Raw genomic sequence first — 21,109 nt, forward strand, 5'->3', positions numbered from 1 at the left:
CCAGTTGGCCGTGATGAAGGCCATACTGCCCGCGGAGTCTTCCTCCGAGTCTGAGTAGGAGGAGGATGTTGTTGTTGTTGTTCTGTCGGCCAGCGTCTGACTGCTGCCCCACGTCCGGGTTTCTTCTTCGGTGGTTCGTAGAGGGGCGGACCCTCCGGAGGCTTCTGCAGCCTCATTGGTAACATAATATAATATATTAGTGGCCTATATGCAACGGGTTAACCTCCTAAGATGGCGCAATTTGATTGGTGCACTATCTCGGGATATTTAACAATTATTGAATTGAATAGTGGGCAATATCTAATAATAGGCTGAGGTGAATAATTGTTTATACTACACATGAACACTCCAAAAATAATCAAGGTAACACCTTTTGCCGGGATGTATTTGTTTTAATTTGTTTTAATTTGCGGTTTATTTGTTTTTATTACGAGACGAGACGAGCCGGGCGTCACGCTTTGAGATCCCCATCATAGGATATAGTGGCCTCTTCCGGTAGAGCCAATGGGTTTCAATGTTTCAATGGAGAGATAGTAATTATTTTCCGGTCAGTCTTTATATGCCCCGGATTACACATATATTGTTTGAGGATTTAAATGATAATTTTCATTTCAAGAGTTTGACCGTTTATTATTCAATTGTTCAGTTAAAGGCTGCATGTCTCGTACGTGACGTCACGCTCCCTGCGACTGGCGTGGACGAGACCGACAATCTCCCCATCGGCATAACTAAAACTCCACATGCCCCGATTTATAATGGTTTTCAACCGCTTTCGATGCTTTTATCCTCCCCTTGGAAAAAAGCGGTGAAGTTCGCCATGTCTGTACCAGAGTTCCAAGTGCGGGTGGTGACGTATATACATTCGCGTCGAGAGCAACGAGGAGCTGTAGCTGTAGCTCACACAAAACCTAACATTATCAAACTTCTTCGCGAATTTTCTTTGCATGAAAAATTATCATTTAAATCCACAAACATGTGTGTAATCCAGGAAAATAATACATTTCTCTCCATTGAAACCCATTCACATTTTTCGATCTCATAGGTCCCATGGGCTCTACCGTAAGGGGCGTGACTTCGCCACTCTATTGAGGCCGCTGCCAACAGAGCCCATCCCGCCACCTCAAAAACCTCTTCTGCATTGGTAGCTCCAAGCCCCCCAGCCCCCAGGAAGATGGGAAGATTAACCATCCACTGATGGTTAAACCCACCAAGGTACTGATAAAATGTGCTGGTTGATGCCTTTTTCTAATGTGCAAAATTAGTTACATCATAGCGCTGGTTCTTGTTTGTATGATATGATATTTATGTTTTACATGGATGGCATACTACCTCAAGTTCTATGTTTATTCTGGTTTTATATATTATGTTGATCTTGTATGTTTGATCCAAAATAAAGTGCAACACTGCATTTTCTCACAGATTGTGAGCATGAATCATAATCTTATCTAATCATACCGTGCTTTTCCATGTGGGTAAGGTTGCATTCCTAAGACATTCAAACTATACAGTACAATTCCAGAGACAGATGTTGCATCAAAAGATAAAACAAATTATATGGAAATACAGATCAAAACCCCGTCAGCGACTGCTAATGAGGTACTGTAACTGGGTCTTGGAGGGTTGTCCCATTTCGTAGGGGTAGGGTCGAGGGGTAAGGGGTAGGGGTAGGGTTTAGGTGGAGGTTTTGGTAGAACAAAGGGATTATTAGTCCAACCCTAACCCGGGGGTAAAGGCCCAATCCCGTCCCTACCCGGGGCAGCGTTAGTCCAACCCTAACCCGGGGGTTTAGGCTAGAGCCCGATATCGGCCGATATTAGCCATTTTTCAAACTATTCGGTATCGGCATTTAGAATGGCCGATAAATGAATATATAAAAAAATATATTCATTTAGCCCCCGGGTTTGGGGCGCTCTAACGCCCCAAACCCGCTGATTCAGCCAGAGTTAGGCAGAGTGAATGACGGAGATCGACGGAGATCATCGGTGTTGTTCATGTGTGCAAGTGTGTTCATGGTAAGTTGGCAACTGTCACGAGACATACATTGCTTGAATAACAATTAAAAGAACATCCCCATCAATTCTCTAAAGTCGATAAGCATGACTTAATTCATGACTACCGTGTCCAGTTTTGCTGTTGTTACGTGTTAGCTGAGAGTGAAAAGGATTTAAAGGATAACTACAAGTAACCAATGTTAGGGAAATGTGTTTGTTTTGTTGCGCGTTTCTGGATTTTTTTTTTATATATATATATCGGCATATCAGATTTTTAAATCACGAAATATTCGTATCGGTATCGGCCTTAACAATTCTTTATCGGTCAGGCTCTAGTTTAGGCTAACCTTAACTCTCAGCCTTTATGTACTGTTCACGTCCTGGTTGAAGGTGTCAGGGTATCCACCCGATAACCGGTACAACTAAGTACGTAAAGTAATGAAGTGACGCGTTTCATAGAAAAGCCCTTTAATCCCAGTGAGGCCTGTAGTCTCAGGCGTAGTACTGCAGGTTGGCCTTCTTCTTGGCCTGGACCTCCAGGATCCCCTCCATGTAGTCCTCAGGCGTAGTACTGCAGGTTGGCCTTCTTCTTGGCCTGGACCTCCAGGATGCCCTCCATATAGTCCTCGTGGTTGAGCTCCGTGGCTCCGCGCCGCAACGCGATCATCCCCTGACCGAGGGAATCACACGGTTGTTACGGACTGACACACACAAATATATATATATATAGACAGCTAAAGGTACGGGTCGGTTAGAGCTAGGGCTAGGTAGGGTTAGTTCTGGTTAGGGTAGGGGTCAGGTAGGGTAAGGGTTAGGTAGGGTCAGGTAGGGTTCGGGTAAGGGTTAGGTAGGGTCAGGTAGGGTTCGGGTTAGGTAGGGTAAGGGTCAGGTAGGGTTCGGGTTAGGTAGGGTAAGGGTTAGGTAGGGTTCGGGTTAGGTAGGGGTAGGGTAAGGGTTAGGTAGGGTCAGGTAGGGTTGGGGTCAGGTAGGGTTCGGGTTAGGTAGGGTAAGGATTAGGGTTAGGTAGGGATGGGGTTAGGGTTAGGTAGGGTTAGGGTTAGGTAGGGTTAGGATTAGGGTTAGGTAGGCTAGGTGCTCACCGCCTCCACACACACAGCTTTACACTGGGCTCCATTGAAGTCGTCGGTGCAGCGAGCCAACTCCTCATAGTTCACATCCGGACTGTGGATCAATAAACAACAGATCGATAAACAACCGATCGATAAAAACAATGGATCAATAAACACAACAGATCAATAAACACAACAGATCGATAAACACAATGGATCAATTAACACAACAGATCAATAAACACAACGGATCGATACACAACAGATCAATAAACACAACAGATCGATAAACACAATGGATCAATAAACACAACAGATCAATAAACACAACGGATCGATAAACAACAGATCAATAAACAACAGATCGATAAACAACCGATCGATAAAAACAATGGATCAATAAACACAACAGATCAATAAACAACAGGTCGATAAACAACAGATCGATAAACAACAGATCAATAAACAACAGATCGATAAACACAACGGATTGATAAACAACGGATCAATAAACAACGGATCAATAAACACAACGGATCGATAAACAACGGATCAATAAACAACGGATCAATAAACAGCGGATCAATAAACAACAGATCAATAAATACAATGGCTAGTATTAGTGAGTGCTGCTGGTGAGTGCTGCTGGTGAGTGCTGCTGATTAGTGCTAGTGGTTAGTGCTAGTGGTTAGTGCTAATGGTTAGTGCTAGTGGTTAGTGCTAGTGGTTAGTGCTAGTGGTTAGTGCTAGTGGTTAGTGCTAATGGTTAGTGCTAGTGGTTAGTGCTAGTGGTTAGTGCTAGTGGTTAGTGCTAGTGGTTAGTGCTAATGGTTAGTGCTAGTGGTTAGTGCTAATGGTTAGTGCTAGTGGTTGGTGCTAGTGGTTGGTGCTAGTGGTAAGTACTGGTGGTAAGTACTGGTGGTTAGTGCTAGTGGTTAGTGCTCGTGGTTAGTGCTAGTGGTTAGTGCTAGTGGTTAGTGCTAGTGGTTAGTGCTAATGGTTGGTGCTAGTGGTTGGTGCTAGTGGTTGGTGCTAGTGGTTGGTGCTAGTGGTTGGTGCTAGTGGTTGGTGCTAATGGTTGGTGCTAGTGGTTGGTGCTAGTGGTTGGTGCTAGTGGTTAGTGCTAGTGGTTAGTGCTAGTGGTTAGTGCTAGTGGTTAGTGCTAGTGGTTAGTGCTAGTGGTTAGTGCTAATGGTTAGTGCTAGTGGTTGGTGCTAGTGGTTGGTGCTAGTGGTTGGTGCTAGTGGTAAGTACTGGTGGTAAGTACTGGTGGTTAGTGCTAGTGGTTAGTGCTAGTGCTAGTGGTTAGTACTGGTGCTAGTGGTTAGTACTGGTGGTTAGTGCTAGTGGTTAGTGCTAATGGTTAGTGCTAGTGGTTAGTGCTAGTGGTTAGTGCTAGTGGCTAGTGGTTAGTGCTAGTGGTTAGTGCTAGTGGTTAGTGCTAGTGGTTAGTGCTGCTGGTTAGTGCTGCTGATTAGTACCAGTGGTTAGTGCTGCTGGTGAGTGCTGCTGGTGAGTGCTGCTGGTGAGTGCTGCTGGTTAGTGCTGGTTAGTGCTAGTGGTTAGTGCTGCTGGTTAGTGCTGCTGGTAAGTGCTGCTGGTTAGTGCTGCTGGTTAGTGCTGTGGTTAGTGCTGTGGTTAGTGCTGCTGGTTAGTGCTGGTTAGTGCTGGTTACCTGACGTTCATCTTCCTGGAGTGGATCTGCATGATGCGGGCGCGGGCCTCCTCGTTGGGCGCGGGGAACTCGATCTTGCGGTCGAGGCGTCCGGATCGCAGCAGCGCCGGGTCCAGGATGTCCACGCGATTGGTCGCTGCGATCACCTAGGCAACCACCACACTAGCGCTAAGTCATCGCTAGGCAACCACCACACCAGCGCTAAGTCATCGCTAGGCAACCACCACACCAGCGCCAAGTCATCGCTAGGCAACCACCACACCAGCGCTAAGTCATCGCTAGGCAACCACCACACCAGCGCTAAGTCATCGCTAGGCAACCACCACACCAGCGCCAAGTCATCGCTAGGCAACCACCACACCAGCGCTAAGTCATCGCTAGGCAACCACCACACCAGCGCTAAGTCATCGCTAGGCAACCACCACATCAGCGCCAAGTCATCGCTAGGCAACCACCACACCAGCGCTAAGTCATCGCTAGGCAACCACCACACCAGCGCTAAGTCATCGCTAGGCAACCACCACACCAGCGCCAAGTCATCGCTAGGCAACCAAATAGATATTAGACTCATAGAGATACGGTGGTAGATATTACACTCATAGAGATATGGTGGTAGATATCAGACTCATAGAGATATGGTGGTAGATATTAGACTCATAGAGATATGGTGGTAGATATCAGACTCATAGAGATATGGTGGTAGATATCAGACTCATAGAGATATGGTGGTAGATATTAGACTCATAGAGATATGGTGGTAGATATCAGACTCAGAGATATGGTGGTAGATATTAGACTCATAGAGATATGGTGGTAGATATCACTCATAGAGATATGGTGGTAGATATTAGACTCATAGAGATATGGTGGTAGATATCAGACTCATAGAGATATGGTGGTAGATATCACTCATAGAGATATGGTGGTAGATATTAGACTCATAGAGATATGGTGGTAGATATCAGACTCATAGAGATATGGTGGTAGATATTAGACTCATAGAGATATGGTGGTAGATATCAGACTCATAGAGATATGGTGGTAGATATTAGACTCATAGAGATATGGTGGTAGATATTAGACTCATAGAGATATGGTGGTAGATATTAGACTCATAGAGATATGGTGGTAGATATCACTCATAGAGATATGGTGGTAGATATTAGACTCATAGAGATATGGTGGTAGATATCAGACTCATAGAGATATGGTGGTAGATATCAGACTCATAGAGATATGGTGGTAGATATTAGACTCATAGAGATATGGTGGTAGATATCAGACTCATAGAGATATGGTGGTAGATATCAGACTCAGAGATATGGTGGTAGATATCAGACTCATAGAGATATGGTATTAATATAACTGATGAACCTTGACCTGCATATTGGTCGTCATATCAATAACAATAGTTATAGTTAGTAAGTTAGTTGGTTAAGCCTCACCTTGACCTGCATGTTGGGCTGGAATCCATCCAGCTGGTTGAGGAGTTCCAGCATCGTCCTCTGAACCTCTCGGTCTCCAGCCTTCTCACTGTCGAACCTACAGGAGAGTGTTCATACAAAGGGTTAGTACAGTGTTTATAGTGTTTAATATAAAGGGTTAGTATAGTGTTTATAGTTTAATATAAAGGGTTAGTAAAGTGTTTAATATAAAGGGTTAGGGTCGAGGTTAGGGTTACCTTTTGGTGCCGATGGCGTCCAGCTCGTCGATGAAGATGATGGACGGAGCTTTCTCCTTAGCCAGAGCGAAGGCGTCCCTCACCAGCTTGGCTCCGTCTCCAATAAACATCTGCACTAGCTGAGGACCAGCTAGCTTCAGGAACGTAGCCTAGCCAACCAGAGACACGTAGACTAGCTTAGCCTAGCCAACCAGAGACATGTAGACTAGCTTAGCCTAGCCAACCAGAGACATGTAGACTAGCTTAGCCTAGCCAACCAGAGACATGTGGACTAGCTTAGCCTAGCCAACCAGACATGTAGACTAGCTTAGCCTAGCCAACCAGAGACACGTAGACTAACTTAGCCTAGCCAACCAGACATGTGGACTAGCTTAGCCTAGCCAACCAGAGACACGTGGACTAGCTTAGCCTAGCCAACCAGAGACATGTAGACTAGTAGATAAAAGCCAACTATCTGGAACCCCCTTGGTTAGGGGACAGAGGTCATGCATAGGGTCCAGAGGTCACAGGTCGGGGTACCTTGGTCTGCGCAGCGCAGGCTCTGGCCAGCAGGGTCTTCCCCGTGCCTGGGGGTCCGTACATCAGGACTCCTTTGGGTGGCTGGATCCCCAAGTTCTCAAACTTCTCCTTATGGTTCATGGGCAGAACGATGGCCTCGACCAGCTACAGCACCAGGAGACCAACGTACGGGTTAGTTAGGGTCAGGGTCGGGTGAGGGTCATGGTCAAGGGTCGGGGCTCAGGGTCAAAGGTCAGGGTCAGGATGAGGGTAAAGGTCAGGGGTCAGGGTGAGGGTCGGGGTCAGGATGAGGGTGAAGGTCAGGGTCGGGGTCAGGATGAGTGTTAAGGTCAGGGGTCAGGGTCAAGGGTCAGGGAACATGTCCTTATTGGTTAGGGTTCATCATTAGACAGGCGGACAGCCCTACCTCCTGTATCTGCTTGTCCAGGCCCCCTATGTCGCTGTACTGCTCCGTGGGCCTCTCGTCCACCTCCATGGCTTTGACCCGGGAGTCGTACTCAGTGGGCAGCGTCTCCAGGACCAGGTACGAGTCTTTGTTCACGCCCTGACGGTCACAGGGATCAGTTAACATGTTCATATCTAACCACTCATAGGGATCATAGGTAAATATGTTAGTGTTAGGGTTAACTAACCACTCAGAGATCATAGTTAACATGTTCATATCTTAGTGTTAGGGTTAACTAACCACTCATAGAGATCATAGTTAACATATTTGTGACACAGCCACATAACTTTATAAGTATTTGAATATTGGTACAAATTGTATGCAAATGAAAGTGCCCAGTTAGCATAATGTTTTAAATCCTTGCTAGGTTAATAATGTTTTGGGCTACTTGTTAATTGGTTTTGTGTGTGTTTGCCGATGTCTAAAAGCCCTATAATGCAGGCTACAGTTTTATTTGCCGTTATGACAAAAGGGTTACTGGGACTTTAAGCACGGTGACCTCAGAGGCCAAGGGGAGGAGTCACGGACAGGAACCAGGAAGCAGGTGAGCAAAGGAGAAATGTTTGGTGTGGACCAGGAGAGGTGGATGGTGAGTTTGGGAATGCAGTGATGCTGGAATCATAAAACCCCACGCTAACCAGACAAACCTTAAGAGATCGACCTTGGAGTAAAAGTACTTACTTAATGGAGAAAATCTTGGTGGAGTATGTTTGTTTGAGCCTGCTTTGCCAGTGAGATCCCTCAATTTTTCTACTGTTTTTGTGCAATGCATTGCTAGTGGACTATTTTTGCGTGTTTTTGGCGGAATACTTTTTGGTGTTTTTGGACTTTTGGGGTTTTGGGTGCTGGACTCTGAGACTTGGGGGAAGGGTAAAGGGAAACAACGTATGGTGCATGAAAGCTGTGTTTGGTTTGAAGTTACTGATACATTATCAAATTAATACAAAAGCTTTTGAGAAACAAAAAGTTTGTTTATAGGTTGTTTTCTTTGGAATATACTTGATTGCTGATGGGACTGTGATTGATTGGTGTATTTTGGGAGGAAGATGAGTGTACATACGTAACTTAAGTATATTATGTAGTTTCCGAACAAAAAAGTGATAATCTACTTGAAAGAGAATCAGGGTGATTGTTACATGTTCATATCTTACCACCAGATCTCCTGGTTTCAGTTTCTCTGCGTCGACCAGACCGATAACAGGCAGGAAGTAGGTCTGAAACAGACAGGAAGTTAAACTTACCATGGCGCTAAGACTGGTAGCGTAGTGCTACTTTACCATGACGCTAACACAGTGGTAGCACAGTGCTACTTTACCATGATGCTAACACAGTGGTAGCGTAGTGCTACTTTACCATTACGCTAACACAGTGGTAGCATAGTGCTACTTTACCATGACGCTAACACAGTGGTAGCATAGTGCTACTTTACCATGACGCTAACACAGTGGTAGCATAGTGCTACTTTACCAGGATAGCAGTGTTTTACCACGATGCTAACAGTGTAGTAGTGTTTTACCAGGATGCTAACAGAGGCTAACAGCGTAGCAGTGTTTTAATAGGATGCTAACAGAGGCTAACGGTGTAGCAGTGTTTTACCAGGAAGCTAACCTAGGCTAACAGTGTAGCACCGTTTTACCAGGATGCTAACAGAGGCTAACAGCGTAGCAGTGTTTTACCAGGAAGCTAACAGTGTAGCGGTGTTTCGGTAGGATGCTAGTTAATAGTGTAATGCTACCTGGCGGGTGGAGGTCTTGATGACTGCACACTTCCCTTTCCTCTGGGCGTCCAGGTCGATGTTGGCCCCGTCCTCCTCCATGTCGTTAGGGTCCACGTCCAACAGCTAGTTAGGAGGTCACACGGGTAGGTTAGGGTATAGTTAACATGTGGAGGTTAGGGTGGAGGTCACATGTGTAGGTTAGGGTCTAGTTAACATGTGGAGGTTAGGGTGGAGGTCACATGTGTAAGGTAGGGTGTAGTTAACATGTATATTACAGGTTAGTTATAGTATTTGTTAGGGGATAGTAAGTACAGGTTAGTACTAGTTATAGTTAGTTTACCTCAATGACGTTGGACACCAGGTAGGGCAGCGTCTTGTTCACTTTGATCTTTTCTGTGTTTTCTTTGATTTTGTCCTTCATGGCCTGGAGCTCATAAGTCACTCTAAGTACCTCACTCTTCATGATCTGGAACCAGGAACACACGTTATCACACATAAAACACGCGTCTCACACGTTAAGCGCACGTTATCACACGTTAAACACACGTTATCACGCATTAAACACACATCATCACACTTAAAACACAACCAGTGTTTCTGAGTGCCTCTCTACTCACACTAAAGCTGTGGTGGGTCTAATGGCATCTAGGGACTTGCATAAATATAATCCATATATTCCTAAATTTGTTCTAATAAGATTGGAATCCCATGACAACATGCGTGTCCAAACTGTCCATACTTAACAATTAATCTGCGACGGCTGTGTGAATAGTGGGGCCGACGGTCTCGGGGCCGTTCCCCACTATTCACGGAGCCTGAGGTGAATTATTGTTTTAGTATATACTACACGTGAACACTCCAAAAATAAACAAGATAACACTTTTTGCCGGGATCTATTTTGTTTTTATTAGCTGTTTATTTGGTTTCAGTAGCGTGACGAGACGACGATGAAAACAATATCCCGAGTTTGAGATCTCAATCATGGGATATTATATCCCGAGATAGCGAACTAATCAAATTGCGTCATCTAAGGAGATTCATGTGTAGCATATACTAATAGTGTATATTATTTCAGCAGAACTCTAAGAAAGAGGTCTAGTGTAATACTATCTATCCATCAGTTCATATTTAGAGGAGATATTATGATGGAGAAAACATCAGAAAACCCACGAACCATCAGGTTTAAATAGAGAGTATATGTAAACATACCTTTAAGTCGAAATAGTTATTAGTAATCAAACAATGTTGCATGTAGATAGATAGAACAAGTATTTAAGAGATTAGAAACCTTTATCTCGCTGTCCAGCAAACGCGATCGCTGAACGACTTCTTCAGTCGACATTTTCAAAACATCCTCTCCTATTCCATCCTGGAGCACAGAAAGTAATATTAGACATATGTAACAATATTAAATAGAACAAGATAAATCCTGTCATAACAGTTGTATACAATACATCTTAAAAACATTCTCAACTATACCATAATAAAACAAATGAAACAATTTTACAAATGTTACAAATATAACCACGAATGTGGTCAAAAACACTGTATAAAATAATAAAATGAAATAGGGTAAAGCCCCAACTCATCTAAAAACAACTGATACTTCCAGATTCATCTAATAAATTCATATTATGAATGTTACGTTGATGGTTTAACTTGACGTGAAATATAAAAAGAGAGCTTTTTAAGCAACTTAAGGACTTACGTTACTTTATTGGTCTTAATGACGTTTAAGAATGATAACTCTTTAATCTGATCATTAATGATGTTTAAAAATAATAACTTTAATGTGATCATTAATGACGTTTAAGAATCATAACTCTTTAATCATATCATTAATGATGTTTAAGAATGATAACTCTTTAATCCGATCATCATTAATGCTGTTTCAGAATTATAACCCCTCACCCTATAATTAGGAACAACATTTATGTTTTACCTTCAGTTGGTTATATTTAGTAAAGGCAATATGATGTTATGGTTACATGATATATAATATATATATCGTATTATCTTCCCTCCCCCTCGTTATAAGCAGGGTTAGTTAGGGTTAATAAAGACAGTATTGTGATGTCTAATAAGATGAGATGATGATGTATTTAAGATATATAGTATTATCTTTAGTTAGGGATAATAAAGACAGTAGTAATGATGTGTAATAATGGTTATAAGATATTTAGGGTTATTAGTTTTATCTTACTTCAATCTCGTTATGTCTAATAATCAGGGTTAGTTCGGGTTAATAAAGACAGTGGTATGATGTTTGCTAAGATTCGATGATATTTGGGTTATTAGTTTAATCCTACCTCTACTTCGTCCCAAACCGACTTGTCATGGAGAGACGCCATCTTGCTTTAATTCTCTCCTTCGTTTTTTCTTTGAGGGATGAAATCCACCTCCGCGTCCGGCAGCGAAACTAGCGGCCGGAACCAGTATTACACACTATACACCACCAAAAACACGATAGAACTAGAACCACACCCTATACACCACCTAAAACAGGATAGAACCAGAACTACACCACCTAAAACATGATACAACCAGAACTACACCCTCTACACCACCTACAATTTGAAAAAAAATGAGAAACCCAAACAGCAAAAATAAATGTAACATCCCCACAGTTTTCAGCTAATAATGCAGAAGTGTCGCTTGCGGCAAATAGCCAGCAGGGGGAGCAGCCATTTTTGGCTCAACAGGTCATGTAACCATGGCAATGATTTCTAAACTGTTTTATGAAGTTCCCAAAAAATGAAAATACATACAAATAAAGTTTAGCCATTTATACACTAAAATCCCAAATAGGGAGCCTAGTGTCCGTCCTCAAGTGATGTGTGCCTTATTGTACTTGCTTGTGGCCTTTTTGAGGCCTTGTTTGCGTCTGGGGAGGCTCCCACTTGAAGCAGGCTCCAGGCCCGCCATCTTGACTGTCTCTAGAAACCTTTGGCTGCGACCAGAGCCCTGGTGGAGAACATGTGACAGCTGTCTCATTGGTTCCTGTTCTGAACATTCACAGTCCGTTCCCAGTGTGAACATTCAACTGATCGATCACAGTGGTGTTTGTCAATCTAAGATGAAACTAAGCATAGAACCAGAACTACGCCCTCTACACCACCTAAACATGACAGAACCAGAAATACACCACCTAAAACATGATAGAACTAGAACTACACCACCTAAAACAGGATAGAACCTGAACTACACCACCTAAAACAGGATAGAACCAGAACTACACCCTCTGCATCACCTAAAACATGATAGAACCAGAACTACACCACCTAAAACATGACAGAACCAGAACTACACCACCTAAAACATGACAGAACCAGAAATACACCATCTAAAACAGGATAGAACCAGAACTACACCCTCTACATCACCTAAAACATGATAGAACCAGAACTACACCACCTAAAACATGACAGAACCAGAAATACACCACCTAAAACAGGATAGAACCAGAACTACACCACCTAAAACATGACAGAACCAGAAATACACCATCTAAAACAGGATAGAACCAGAACTACACCCTCTACACCACCTAAAACATGACAGAACCAGAACTACACCCTCTACATCACCTAAAACATGATAGAACCAGAACTACACCCTCTACACCACCCTTAAACATGATAGAACCAGAACTACACCCTCTACACCACCCTTAAACATGATAGAACCAGAACTACACCCTCTACACCACCCTTAAACATGATAGAACCAGAACTACACCCTCTACATCACCTACAACATGATAGAACCAGAACTACACCCTCTACACCACCCTTAAACATGATAGAACCAGAACTACACCCTCTACACCACCTAAAACATGACAGAACCAGAAATACACCACCTAAAACAGGATAGAACCAGAACTACACCCTCTACATCACCTAAAACATGATAGAACCAGAACTACACCCTCTACACCACCCTTAAACATGATAGAACCAGAACTACACCCTCTACACCACCCTTAAACATGATAGAACCAGAACTACACCCTCTACATCACCTACAACATGATAGAACCAGAACTACACCCTCTACACCACCTTTAAACATGATAGAACCAGAACTACACCCTCTACACCACCTAAAACATGACAGAACCAGAAATACACCACCTAAAACAGGACAGAACCAGAACTACACCCTCTACATCACCTAAAACATGATAGAACCAGAACTACACCCTCTACACCACCCTTAAACATGATAGAACCAGAACTACACCCTCTACACCACCTTAAACATGATAGAACCAGAACTACACCACCTAAAACATGATAGAACCAGGACTACTGCACCTTAAACCTGACAGAACCAGAACTACACCCTCTACACCCCCTAAAACATGATGGAACCAGAACTACACCACCTAAAACAGGATAGAACCAGAACTACACCACCTAAAACAGGATAGAACCAGAACTACACCACCTAAAACATGATAGAACCAGAAGTTAATTGTTAGAGTTAGGGTTAGTGACTAGTTGTTGGGTTAGGGTTAGTTATCAGGGTTAGGGTTGACTAGTGGTTGGCTGCTCTCTGTTCTTTGTTCCAGCGGTTCAGAGCTCTCTGTTGTTCCTCTCGTCTCCTCTGTCTCTGACTCCGCCCCCTCCTCTATCTGATGAGCGGAGACTGAGGTTCTGTTGTCGTGGCGACCCTGCTGAGGACAGGGTGGGAGGAGCCTATGACATCATCGAGGACATTGTCCTCCTCAGATCAGTGAACCCTTCTAACAAGGTTATCATGAAGACACACACACGCGCATACACACACACACACACACTCGTACACACACACGTACACATACACACACAAACGCGTACACACACAAACAAACACACACTAAACACACACAAACACACGTACACCAAACACACAAACACACACACGTACACACACACACACACACACACACACGTACACACACAAACACACAAACACACGTGCACGAAACACACGGGTCAGGGTTAGGGTCAGGGTGAGGGTCAGGGTGAGGGTTAGGGTCAAGGTTAGGGTAAGGGTCAGGGTTTTACTGTGGAGAGGTCGATGGTCACCAAGGAGTGTTCATTGGTCAGGTTCTTGGACACCCTTGCTCGCTCTCTTTATGCTCCTCCCACCCCCTCTCCCCCCCTCTCCCCTCCCTCCCCCCCCCCCTCCCCCCTCCCCGTCCCCCCTGCTCCTGTGTGTAGGGGTGGATGGGCAGTGAGGACTACTGTCAGTGAGGACTGTCGTTCCCTCAGGCTCCAGTTCTCTGCCCTCTCTCCGTCTGTTGGTGAGTTCTTACTAACATCTCAACCGACAGCAGCCTGAGTGTGAGGTGTGTCCGAGGCCAGAGGGCGAGGTGTGTCTGGCCAGAGGGCGAGGTGTGTCTGGCCAGAGGGCGAGGTGTGTCTGGCCAGAGGGCGAGGTGTGTCTGGCCAGAGGGCGAGGTGTGTCCGAGGCCAGAGGGCGAGGTGTGTCTGGCCAGGGGGCGAGGTGTGTCTGAGCCAGAGGGCGAGGTGTGTCCGAGGCCAGGGGGCGAGGTGTGTCTGGCCAGGGGGCGAGGTGTGTCTGGCCAGGGGGCGAGGTGTGTCTGGCCAGAGGGCGAGGTGTGTCTGGCCAGGGGGCGAGGTGTGTCTGAGCCAGAGGGCGAGGTGTGTCTGGCCAGGGGGCGAGGTGTGTCTGGCCAGGGGGCGAGGTGTGTCCGAGGCCAGAGGGCGAGGTGGAGAATGGCTCCTCGCTTAAATGCTGGATATTGCCGTAATAGTAGTGGTGTGTGTGTGTGTTGGCTGATGTGTAGTGTGTGTGTTACCTGATGTGTAGTGTGTGGGTTTGCTGAAGTGTGTGTTCCTCTATTCAGTGTGTGTTACCTGATGTGTGTACTGTGTGTTCCTCTATTCAGTGTGTTACCTGATGTGTGTAGTGTGTGTTCCTCTATTCAGTGTGTGTTACCTGATGTGTGTAGTGTGTGTGTTCCTCTATTCAGTGTGTGTTACCTGATGTGTGTAGTGTGTGTTCCTCTATTCAGTGTGTGTTACCTGATGTGTGTAGTGTGTGTGTTCCTCTATTCAGTGTGTGTTACCTGATGTGTGTAGTGTGTGTGTTCCTCTATTCAGTGTGTGAAGATGAATCGCACGGTCGGGATCTTTCTGCTGATCAGCTGCACTCTGGCTGGACTGGGTAGGTCAGATGAGTATAGTAGGGTTAGTATAGTAGGGCTAGGGTTAGTATGGTAGGTCAGATTAGTATAGTAGGGTTAGTATAGTACGTTAGACTAGTATAGTAGGGTTAGCATTGTAGGGTTAGGGATGGTATAGTACGGTAGATAAGTATAGTAGGGTTAGTGTAGTACGTTAGATTAGTATAGCAGGGTTAGGGTTAGTATAGTAGGTTAGTATAGTTAGTGTAGTACGTTAGGTTAGGATAGTAGGATAGTATAGTTAGTGTAGTACGTCAGATTAGTATAGTAGGATTAAGGTTAGTATAGTAGGGTTAATATAGTAGGTTAGTATAGTATAGTTAGTGTAGTACGTTAGATTAGTATAGTAGGGTTAAGGTTAGTATAGTAGGTTAGTATAGTAGGGTTAGGGTTAGTATAGTAGGTTAGTATAGTTAGTGTAGTACGTTAGATTAGTATAGTAGGGTTAGTATAGTATGTTAGAATAGTATAGAGTGGTTGGTATAGTTTGTTCGATTAGTATAGTAGGGTTAGAATAGTAGAGTAGGAGAGTTAATTTGATTTAGTATAGTAAATAAGATTTAGTATAGTATTTTAGATTTTGTAGAGTATGTTATATATAGTAAAGTTTTGATAGTATAACCGTAGTAATAATGTAGTTCTAACAGAAGTGTATTGATAGTATGACTAGTAATAATATAAGTATTGATAGTATAACTGTAGTAATAATAGAAGTGTATTGATAGTATGACTGTAGTAATAATAGAAGTGTATTGATAGTATAACTGTAGTAATAATAGAAGTGTATTGATAGTATAACTGTAGTAATAATAGAAGTGTATTGATAGTATGACTGTAGTAATAATAGAAGTGTATTGATAGTATGACTGTAGTAATAATAGAAGTGTATTGATAGTATAACTGTAGTAATAATAGAAGTGTATTGATAGTATAACTGTAGTAATAATAGAAGTGTATTGATAGTATGACTGTAGTAATAATAGAAGTGTATTGATAGTATGACTGTAGTAATAATAGAAGTGTATTGATAGTATGACTGTAGTAATAATAGAAGTGTATTGATAGTATAACTGTAGTAATAATAGAAGTGTATTGATAGTATAACTGTAGAAATAATAGAAGTGTATTGATAGTATGACTGTAGTAATAATAGAAGTGTATTGATAGTATAACTGTAGTAATAATAGAAGTGTATTGATAGTATGACTGTAGTAATAATAGAAGTGTATTGATAGTATGACTGTAGTAATAATAGAAGTGTATTGATAGTATAACTGTAGTAATAATAGAAGTGTATTGATAGTATGACTGTAGTAATAATAGAAGTGTATTGATAGTATGACTGTAGTAATAATAGAAGTATTGATAGTATGACTGTAGTAATAATATAAGTGTATTGATAGTATGACTGTAGTAATAATATAAGTGTATTGATAGTATTTGTGTGTTTTCAGGTTCAGCTATTCGCTGCTACAGCTGTAAGGACTACACAGCCAGCTGCTCTAAACAACGAGACTGTAGCTATGACGACGCCTGTCTCACCCTCACCGAGAGAGGTATCTGTCTGTCTGTCTAGTTGGAGTACCGGTAAATCCATTGTAATTGGTTCTGATTATTTACTATATTGGAAGCCTTTCCATATTCTTATATTACGTGTCATTATATTCAGTACTCGTTGAAAACGTACTCGTGCCTGTTAAAGATTAAATCAAAGTCAACTTAGAACAGGCATAAGTCCTTAACCCTTTGACACATGGTCAGCTAATCAAACCTTAACTAAAAGTTAAGGGTTATCCGTCGTAACATCTTTAAAAGGCTTGGCGCCGATAAATGGTGCTTGTGGCTTTAACATTATATTATACTAGTGTTATGTATTATTATATCATCTATTAGTATAATATGTGCTATTATACAGCTATATGAATATCGTTTATTATACACCGTTGCCACTCGTTGATGAGCTCGACATGCCTTCTTCATTTACAGGTATAAAATATCCAGTCAGTTTCGGGATTTTTTTTCAATAATTCTTCATCTCGATCTCATTCTCCCTTCGTAGTCTTCGTTTTTGCGCGCCACTCTCGAACTTTTTCTCTTTTTTTTGACACTTTGGCCACGGCAACCTTCACGCCAAAAAATTCGCATCAATTGATGGACAGAAAATTCAACAAATTACAAAGCATTGTGATTTTTATTTGTATTTTCCTGCCTCATGATAGGCCTCTGATCTTTGTAGGCCCCAAACAAAATAACACGTTGTTTTGGGCCTACGCCCATCGGAGGACCTATCATGATTCAGAATAAAAAGATAAATACTACTGCAGCTCAGGCTAGCCCCTGATGGTCGTAGCCCCTCGGCTTCAGCCCAGGCACGCCCGGGCATTAATGCTGCCTTGGTTACAGGGTTAGGGTTATTATCACGGGTCATCATATTGGTTGTCATATTTGTACATGTTCTGCATTATTATATTATGTGTTATTATGGATTATGTGTTCATTATTATGTGATATTATAATCTTATCTTCTTAAGGGGGTCAGACGTACCGGCAATGTCTCAAGTACTCAGACTGTGAATACAGTCGGCTGGGACAGATGTTCCCTCAGGTCAGTGTGGCCCTAACACTAAGACACATGTATAAAGCCTCATTAATGTACTCTATAAAGCATTAAGACACATGTATAAAGCCTCATTAATATACTCTATAAAGCATTAAGACACATGTATAAAGACTCATTAATATACTCTATAAAGCATGAAGACACATCTATAAAGCCTCATTAATGTACTCTATAAAGCATTAAGACACATCTATAAAGCATTAAGACACATCTATAAAGCATGAAGACACATCTATAAAGCATGAAGACACATCTATAAAGCATGAAGACACATCTATAAAGCATGAAGACACATCTATAAAGCATTAAGACACATCTATAAAGCATTAAGACACATCTATAAAGCATTAAGACACATCTATAAAGCATGAAGACACATCTATAAAGCATGAAGACACATCTATAAAGCATGAAGACACATCTATAAAGCATGAAGACACATCTATAAAGCATTAAGACACATCTATAAAGCATGAAGACACATCTATAAAGCATGAAGACACATCTATAAAGCATGAAGACACATCTATAAAGCATGAAGACACATCTATAAAGCATGAAGACACATCTATAAAGCATGAAGACACATCTATAAAGCATGAAGACACATCTATAAAGCATGAAGACACATCTATAAAGCATGAAGACACATCTATAAAGCATGAAGACACATCTATAAAGCATGAAGACACATCTATAAAGCATGAAGACACATCTATAAAGCATTAAGACACATCTATAAAGCATGAAGACACATCTATAAAGACACATCTATAAAGCATTAAGACATATCTATAAAGCATGAAGACACATCTATAAAGACACATCTATAAAGCATTAAGACACATCTATAAAGCATTAAGACACATCTATAAAGCATGAAGACACATCTATAAAGCATTAAGACACATCTATAAAGCATGAAGACACATCTATAAAGACACATCTATAAAGCATTAAGACACATCTATAAAGCATGAATACACATCTATAAAGCATTAAGACACATCTATAAAGCATTAAGACACATCTATAAAGCATGAAGACACATCTATAAAGCATTAAGACACATCTATAAAGCATGAAGACACATCTATAAAGACACATCTATAAAGCATTAAGACACATCTATAAAGCATGAATACACATCTATAAAGTATTAAGACACATCTATAAAGCATGAAGACACTTATAGCATTAATAACACTCTATAAAGCATTAAGACACATCTATAAAGCATGCATACACATCTATAAAGCATGCATACACATCTATAAAGACACATCTATAAAGCATTAAGACACATCTATAAAGCATTAAGACATATTATTTGTATTAATTATATATATTATATATGTTTATTATATATTATATATTTATTTACTATATATGTATTTATTATATATGTATGTATTTATTATATATATACATATATTTATGTATTATATAAGTATTGATTAAGCTGATTTTGTGTTCAAGGTTTCCAGTTTCACCTTCAAGTGCTGCAACTCTGATTTGTGCAACTCCGCCCCCTCCTCTTCAGCGAGCTCTCTGATTGGTTTATTGGCCTCTCTGGCTGTGATCTGGTGGTGTATGCACTGAGAGATTAAACGACACAAACAAATACCAGTACAGACACACATTCACACAAACACACATCCACACACATTTACACAAACACACACCAGTATGAAACCATTCAAATGCACAGCTAACCAATAGAAATACAGCAATATCACACCTAGGGCAGGCTAACTAAGGGCTAGGGTTAGCCTTACCTTATCCTAGGGGCAGGCTAACTAAGGGCTAGTCTTACCTTATCCTAGGGGCAGGCTAACTAAGGGCTAGGGTTAGTCTTACCTTATCCTAGGGGCAGGCTAACTAAGGGCTAGGGTTAGCCTTGCCTTACCCTAGGGGCAGGCTAACTAAGGGCTAGGGTTAGCCTTGCCTTACCCTAGGGGGGGGCTAACTAAGGGCTAGGGTTAGGCTTGCCTTACCCTAGGGGGTAAAGCCTTGACTTGGGGTGAGGCTAAGGGTTAGGGTAAGTCTTGACTTGGGGTGAGGCTAAGGGTTAGGGTAAGCCTTACCTTGGGGGGAGGCTCAACCTTAGAGGAGGCTAACCAAGGGTAAGCCTTGACCTACGGTGATGCTAACCCGAGTGCTGAGCTAGCCCTGACCCATAAAGACATGCAGCGGACATAAGATCCATGCTAACACCAAGTTGTACTGAGTGCTCTAACCGCTTCACCCTCACCCTGTGTGCAGGTCTCGGAGGTCCTGAAAGTATTGATTGAAAAATGTATTGATTTAATCCATGGTCTCTATTGATAAAGGGAGGATGGAGAACGTGTGGAACTGTAACACAAAGCACCATTATTGATAACAGCATAATAAACATTTCCGTTAAGTGCAACTGGTAACCGTTTGTTCTGTCATAACAAAGTGGAAATATCATCTGGGCACCAGTTTGAGGAGCTGGTTTCAGTCCCCATGAACCAGTTTGAGGGGCTGGTTTTTGTCCCCATGAACCAGTTTGAGGAGCTGCTTTCAGTCCCCATAAACCAGTTTGAGGAGCTGGTTTCAGTCACCATGAAATTATACAATTGTTTTTTTATGATTACTAAGATAAGTATTGTGTTACAGAAGGCCAGTTATCAACATTAAGATGTATGCACTGTTTAAATTAGGGCTTGTTATGATAATAAAGATTAATAATGTATCAAACAGGACTGCTTTGGATTATTATTTTGGATTATTATGATACATGATACATGTTAAGAATCACCCAGACCCCCTAAACCTAGAGTAGGACCCCATACACCTAGAGTAGGACCCCCTACACCTAGAGTCATGTGGTCGATAGGGTTTACATGTGGTCCATAGTGTTTTAGTGTGGGCGATAGTGTTTACATGTGGTCGATAGGGTTTACATGTGGTCCATAGTGTTTAAATATGGTCGATATTGTTTGCATGTGGACTGTGGTCGATAGTGTTTAAATGTGATCGTTAGTGTTTAATTATGGTCGATAGTGTTTAAATGTTCTTTTCCCTCTCTCCACCTCAACCCTCACTCTCCACCTCAAGCTGGTGTGTGGTGAGCGTTCTGGCGCCGATTGGCTGCCGTGCATCACCCAAATGGGTGCTACATACTGGTGGTGGTTAGTGAGGCCCCCCCCCCCCCCCATAACTGTA

The 21,109-nt window shown here is 42.3% G+C and overlaps 3 protein-coding genes across 7 annotated transcripts in view; 1 reads left to right on the forward strand and 2 right to left on the reverse strand.

Moving 5' to 3' along the window:
• The window catches only part of vps16 (VPS16 core subunit of CORVET and HOPS complexes), a 15,685-nt gene extending 15,548 nt beyond the window's left edge, over positions 1-137 (reverse strand). Inside the window, exon 1 of the mRNA XM_056588000.1 lies at positions 1-137. This exon is cut by the window's left edge and continues 26 nt beyond it. Within this exon, the coding sequence (XP_056443975.1) occupies positions 1-24 (24 nt within the window). The 5' untranslated portion in view covers positions 25-137.
• Positions 138-998: 861 nt separating this feature from the next.
• On the reverse strand, positions 999-11,517 carry psmc3 (proteasome 26S subunit, ATPase 3). Its single transcript, XM_056588017.1, has 12 exons — positions 11,408-11,517; positions 10,387-10,467; positions 9,439-9,564; positions 9,117-9,221; positions 8,533-8,595; positions 7,343-7,480; positions 6,937-7,080; positions 6,418-6,566; positions 6,182-6,278; positions 4,737-4,882; positions 3,092-3,173; positions 999-2,661 (listed from the first exon to the last, which is right to left on the reverse strand). The coding sequence occupies exons 1-12, from the start codon at positions 11,447-11,449 to the stop codon at positions 2,551-2,553; spliced, it is 1,284 nt and encodes a 427-aa protein (XP_056443992.1). The 5' UTR covers positions 11,450-11,517; the 3' UTR covers positions 999-2,550.
• cd59 (CD59 molecule (CD59 blood group)) lies at positions 7,514-20,655 on the forward strand. Of its 5 annotated transcripts, XM_056588024.1 has the most exons (6): positions 7,951-7,970; positions 14,309-14,391; positions 15,215-15,278; positions 16,752-16,853; positions 17,829-17,902; positions 19,397-20,655. In XM_056588024.1, the coding sequence occupies exons 3-6, from the start codon at positions 15,224-15,226 to the stop codon at positions 19,517-19,519; spliced, it is 354 nt and encodes a 117-aa protein (XP_056443999.1). In that variant the 5' UTR covers positions 7,951-7,970; positions 14,309-14,391; positions 15,215-15,223; the 3' UTR covers positions 19,520-20,655. The 5 variants fall into 5 exon arrangements, with proteins under 5 accessions (XP_056443997.1, XP_056443998.1, XP_056444000.1 ...); XM_056588022.1 differs by lacking the exon at positions 14,309-14,391 and having other exon boundaries at positions 7,514-7,970; positions 15,194-15,278; XM_056588023.1 differs by lacking the exon at positions 14,309-14,391 and having other exon boundaries at positions 7,518-7,970.
• The last annotated feature ends 454 nt before the right edge of the window (positions 20,656-21,109 follow it).

This window comes from Gadus chalcogrammus, chromosome 4 (assembly GCF_026213295.1).
Source record: "Gadus chalcogrammus isolate NIFS_2021 chromosome 4, NIFS_Gcha_1.0, whole genome shotgun sequence".
Classification (NCBI taxonomy): Eukaryota; Metazoa; Chordata; class Actinopteri; order Gadiformes; family Gadidae; genus Gadus; species Gadus chalcogrammus.